General features: G+C 44.3%; 1 protein-coding gene across 4 annotated transcripts in view; it reads right to left on the bottom strand.

Annotated features, from left to right (window-relative positions):
* Positions 1–1153: 1153 nt before the first annotated feature.
* LOC101590517 (HLA class II histocompatibility antigen, DP alpha 1 chain-like) overlaps positions 1154–5905 on the bottom strand; it is a 6208-nt gene continuing 1456 nt past the window's right edge. Inside the window, exons 2-5 of one of the 4 annotated variants that reach the window (XM_023721087.1) lie at positions 3803–4048; positions 3223–3504; positions 2906–3056; positions 1154–1172 (exon numbers count right to left, since the gene is read on the bottom strand). In XM_023721087.1, coding sequence (XP_023576855.1) covers positions 1169–1172; positions 2906–3056; positions 3223–3504; positions 3803–4048 — 683 coding nt within the window. In that variant the 3' untranslated portion in view covers positions 1154–1168. Of the gene's footprint in view, positions 1173–2901; positions 3057–3222; positions 3505–3802; positions 4049–5905 lie in introns of those variants that run through there. The other 3 variants (XM_023721093.1, XM_004624255.3, XM_023721088.1) reach the window with 3 other exon arrangements.

Here is a 5905-nt window from a genome sequence, read left to right as displayed (position 1 = left end):
CCAGCTCAGCCCACCAGGGGGCGGGGCTGGCTGGCATGTGGTGCTTGGGGGATTGAACCAGCGGTCCCTGTGCTTTGCTAAGCTTGTTCTAAGTAGGTGCTTTAGACCACTGAGCCATCTCACCAGCCCCCCAGTTTTTCTTTCACTGTGGATTCTTTCCCTTTCTCAGTATCTGTTTTACCTTTTATTTTTTTATTAATTTTATTGAGAAATAAATAGCAATGAGACAGTTTCAAAACTGATTAACAGTACAGTTTCAGTAATTCATACATTGCATATTATTATCTTCTTAGTGGTTATTCATAGTACAAGATGCAGGCATCATATCTTATCCAAATACTATTAGTACAAATCTTTCTTCTCATTGAATTAAGAGAAAGTAGCTATATATCTATACTATTTTGTATAGATAGATACAAAATGGTACTTCCTTTGTATCCCCTTTTTTTGTTTAGTTTTGTTAGAGATGGGTATTCCATTGCCATTTAAATACTATAGGTGTGTGAATTCAGCAAAATAATCCAATATAGTCCAGTAGTACATAAGAGTAGTGGCTTATCCGTAGGACTGGCAATGTCAGAGGTTGTTGACTTGAGCCTTTTACAGCTCAGCATATTATTATGACTTTAGGTTTTATACCTCATCTTTATGCTTTTCTTCTGGATAGTTAAAACCAAGATAAAGCAAGACCTCTATAACAAGAAATGTAATTTTTGTATCTGACAAGGTCAGTCAAATCCCCTCAGGATTTATCCTGAAACCCTTTACTGCACTTTGTAGATCCTTTGTCAGTGTCAGCCATGTGGATGAGTCACTGCCATTGATTGACCAATTTGCTCTGTGTGACACCCTGAGAGAATGTTTTCTCAACACTTGAGGCTGTGAAGCCGAGTAAAGAGATGATCTCCACACCAGCGCCTTGATGCACTGCCTTCTATGTCCTGGGAACATTACTCAGGACTAATTGCTTTAAGGTTACAAATAAGGACTGGAAGGGTCTTCAGATGTGATCAGGTGAGTTCAGGGTAGCAGAGCCATGGACTTGGCAGGTCTTCAGGGAAGTTGGTCGGTGGAATAGAGAGCACAGGAATTAAGAATTAAACTGAAAATAGAGCTTGTAGGGCACCTGGAATTCTAATTTCTCCTAAATCTTCTTTCAGGAATTTTGTCACCTGCAACAAGACACACAGTTACAAATGTCATCCTGGGGTTCAGGTCTCCAAGCTCAGACACACCTTCCCAATCTGCCTTATACCTAATCCCCACATTTGCCTGCCCTCCTGAGGACTGAGGGAGGTGACTTTGCAGGCGCCCTGGTCCTTCAGGTGAGCAGCCCTCAGGAGTTAAGGAGGATCTTGACATCAGATCCCACACCCAACCACCAGCAACTTCAGGGACATCCCACACACTTCAGGTCTCCAACACATCCTCGACGAGAGCAGAGCCACACTGTGGAGCCACACTGTGGAGCAGCTCATCTCTGAAATGACGGCTGTGAAGGCAGAATCCTTGCTCACACTGTGTAAAGCTGCTCTGTGAAAGAGGTTCAAAACCACTATAGATTTTCTCACAGGGCCTCTGTGGAGCATCTGAAACTGCACAATACTTCTTCCTTCCATAAATTCACTATATGATTGGCTTGTGTGATAACATTCCCCTCATGCTTGTGCCTCTATCATTTCTCCTTCTTCTTTGATGGTTTTTCTTTTGGTAGTATGTGAATCATGTAGACCTGCCTTAGATCATCCTGCAAAGCTTTTAGGACACATACACCCGAAGAATGTAGGTCTCTATGAGAATATAATACTATGGGAAAAAATACTATGGAACAGCTGAAAGCAACAGACTATGTATACACACTTAAATCTATAATATGTGTTTTGGTAATTTACAAAAGCATGTACTTTGAATAATACCACGTATTATACAGGACATATACAAATAAAAACAAACTCATCAAATCCACAGAATGTTTGCTTATAGGAGAAGACTTAGCTTAGACAGGCATAGAAAGACTGAAGATAGAATAAACAAATCAAGGTAGCTGGGGAGATGGCTCAGTGGAATAAACATTTCCCTGGCAAGTGCAAGGGCCTGAGTTCAGTCCCCGGTTCTGCCAAAAAAAAAAAAAAAAAAAAAAAAAAAAAGGAATAAACAAATCAAGAGAGAGAACTTGGAGGAGCCCATCGGGACAGAGTCACCACTGACAAGTCTGACTGACGTAGGCCTTCGCCCCCAGGTCTAGCGTGAACAGTGATGATGGTGATAGTGAGTAAGACGTGACCATCATCGTGGACAGACCACCAGCTAGTGGGCAAAGAGTGACAGAAACATGAAAACATAAACATGCAATGTGAGCTTTGCCACTCAGTGACCCAAGGAGAGAGCACACAGGGTATAAGGCGCCTGTCACACCGTGTTGCGATTGGGAACAGACGCTGGTCTGGCTCTTGAGGAGCTCAGATTTGGCATTTTGTTTGTAAGAAAAGTAGTGTAGGACAATGACTAAGCCAAAGGCTTTGGATTTAAACTTCCAGAATTCTAATGCTAGCTTTGTGACCTCCTAGTGTGTGACCCTGATCTAGGGGCTCGATGCTGCCGTGCATAAGAAGATCTGGGTATCTCTCCTGTGTTAAATGATGACAGCAGCAGGATCCACCTCCCACAGATTATTTGTGAGTATAAAATGAGACAGTGTAAATACTCAGAACAGTGCCTAAGCATATTAAGTACTCAAATTACCAGTGTTGTTATGGTTATGCGGAGCTGTGCTGTTAATTGAGTAAGAGATCAGTGAATATCTTATCAAATAGAGTTTGTCCTCCTTTCTCTAGATACAATAAACACTAGCCTTCCCCCTTCTTTTCTTCTGTGTCCTAAGATCCCCCACTCTGTAATAACTCACAGGGGCCCCTGGGTCTGGGGGACGCGACTGGAACACAGAGCCCTTATGATGATCACGGGGCCCACAGTGATGCCCACCAGGACCACCAGCAGGCCCAGGGCACAGACCAGAGTCTCCGTCGTCTCCATCACCTGGTTGGGCTCCTGGGGCTCTGCAGAAAGATGAAAATTTGGGGTAAGAATGTGCACTGGGTGGGGCTGGCCTGCTTGCGTATGGAAGGTGAAGGTCATAGACCACCTGATGGCACATTAGGGAGAGGGGAGGCGGAGGCCCCAGTGCTGGGAATAGAGGCCATGGAGGGAACCGAGGCTCCATACCCCAGTGCGTGAGATACGGCTCATCCAGGCCCCAGTGCTCCACCTTGCAGTCATAGACGTCCTCGGTGCTGGGAAGGAAGGTCAGGTAGTGGAACTGGTGGAAATGGTAATCCGTGCGTGGCAGGAAGACGCTCTCTGAAACACCTTCAGTGACTGGCTGTCCATTCTTCAGCCATGTGACATTGAGCACAGGCGGAAAGAACCTGTCCACATGGCAGATGAGGATGTTGAGCTTGCCCAGTTCTACGGGCTCCTTGGGAAACACGGTCACCTCAGGAGGATCTAAGAGAGGACAAAACCTGCTGAGTGCCCCATGTTCTGGGTTGAATCACTACAGTCTTGCCTTGGGGTATCATCTGCCTCAGGCTCAGAGCCAGAAGTCTCACTCCACTGATCAGCCTCACTCGGGCCACCCTTTCTCTTAAATGATGGAGACATTGCAGGCCCTCAGGTGCACTGGAGTGAACCCATGAACACTTGGAAGTGAATACCTGGTCTCCCATTCTGTGTGGTAGAGAGGGATCCCTCCTATCCATTCCCAGCTGGGTGACAGACAGGAAGAAGCAAAGGAAGGTATTACCACTGGGGGCCTGGGTGTGGTTGGAACGCTTGATCAGGGTGTTCAAGTTCATCTTCATTATACCAATCATAGGGATCCAGGGCTCAACATCAACGGTAATAGCTCGACCAAACTCCGGCAGACGCCACACTGGTGCCTTCTTGTCCATATCCACATATAACAGTTCATCCCCATCAATCTCTACCATGAGCTCCCCTGATGGGCTACGGGTCTGGGCAAAACAAGTAAAAATTGCCACATGATCTGCTGCATAAAAAAGCAGAAAAAAAATGTGATGAAATGTAAAAAAGAATATGTAAGTAGCAGAAGTATGAGAATGAATAAGGATCTATTAATAGAGAAGGCAGAAGGAAAAAAGATCAAAGGATAAAAATATGTAAGAAGAATGACACCAAAAAAAAAAAGAGAGAGAGAGAGAGAAACTGCAGAGACCAGAGCAGCTCTTAAAGGCTGGAGCAAAGAGCGTCAGTGGGCAGTTCAGCTGCTTCCTGGCACTCAAAATAGGGATTTTCCAACTGTACAGAGGCATAAGTAATAACAGTGACTAGGGACATTTAGTTAAGCACATTCTAAATGTCTTATACACTTTACTCTTTTAATTACTACCATAATCCTTTGAAGAAAATGCCTAATGTTCTATTTTGAAAATAAGGATGTTCAGAGAGGTTAAGTAATTTGCTTAATGTAACACAGCTTTGTGTACCAGCACACAGGTAGTGCCTCTCTCTCTCTCTCTCTCTCTCTCTCTCTCTCTCTCTCTCTCTAGAAGCTCTCTCTCTCTCTCTCTAGAAGCTCTCTCTCTAGAAGCTCTCTCTCTCTCTCTCTCGCTCGCTCGCTCGCTCGCTAGAAGCTCTCAATTCTTCTAGTGCCACAGATGAAAACTGTATTTAGAATCTGAAGGGTGAAGGAGAAGGAACATTATTGTTCCCATTAAAGAAAAGGAAAAACAAAATGAAACATTGAGAGGGAAGAAAACATTCTTCTGAAGCCAACCATGTCACTCTGGGAAGTTGATGCAGGAAGACTGAAAATTTAAGCCCAGTCTGCACAACTAAGCGGCTGATCAAGATCTTGTCTCAAAAATAAACAAGTAAACATGACTGGGGAGGTAGCCCAGTGCGTTCAATCCCCAGCCCCACAAACAGAACTATGCAAATTTCAGCACCCTTGATAGTCTTCAAGTTTCTGTTTTGGCTTGTAAATGTGAAACCGAAGTATGCATAGCTTTTGCATTTATTTTTATCTTAGGCACATAATATCCAAAAGCATAACACAGATGATTTAGCACTGGCTTCAAACTCTCTTATCAAATTTTTACTTTACAGGGCTGGGGAGATAGCTCAGTGGCATAAGCACCTGCCTGGCAGGCACAAGGTCCTGAGTTCGATCCCTGGTGCTAGCAAGATAAATAAGTAAGTAAGTAGAGTTATTTATTTTTACTTCACATAGAACTATAAGGTTTACTGAGTTTAGAAGGTCTGAGAGACATAATTGCTGTTTCTTGGTTTTTATAACTTTATAGTAAATAACAAAAATTAAGAGAATAAAACAAATCATCATCTTTAAATAAATTAACTAATATATAAGACTTTCTAGGCTTAGAGAAACAGGAGAGAAAGAGAGAAAAGGGACCTCAGGGCTTACCTGGCCTTGCCCCCTAACTCCTGGATGTGGGGACACACAGTCAGCAAAAATGATCTATCACAGGAATTCTTTCTCCGTTCAGAGGACTCATATTCAGGAAAGAGGATAAAACAACCAGAGACAAGCTCTCCAAGGAGATTTCCTAGTGGACTAAGAAGCATTTTCAAAGGAGAACTGAAGACCGAGAGACACATGAAATGTAAGGATGGAGTCCGGCACAAGAGCTCTACAAGCTGGTCCAACGGGAATGCAGGAAGTTGCTGCCGTGAAGCCTTATCAGTAACTCAAGCCGAGACCAGGAAGAGCACACACAGCTTTAATCTCACGGCATGACGACGGCCCAGGGGGCGCGCTCGGGACACCCGGAGACGGGAGTCAGAAGCTTCCCTGCGAGGCGGAGGCAAAGGAAAGAGTGCCCCAGCACGGAGTGCGAGTGCGAAGCAAGGAAAGGCTTTCTAC

Source organism: Octodon degus, unplaced genomic scaffold (assembly GCF_000260255.1).
Source record: "Octodon degus isolate 3935 unplaced genomic scaffold, OctDeg1.0 scaffold00005, whole genome shotgun sequence".
Classification (NCBI taxonomy): Eukaryota; Metazoa; Chordata; class Mammalia; order Rodentia; family Octodontidae; genus Octodon; species Octodon degus.
This window is presented reverse-complemented; position numbering and strand designations above follow the sequence as displayed.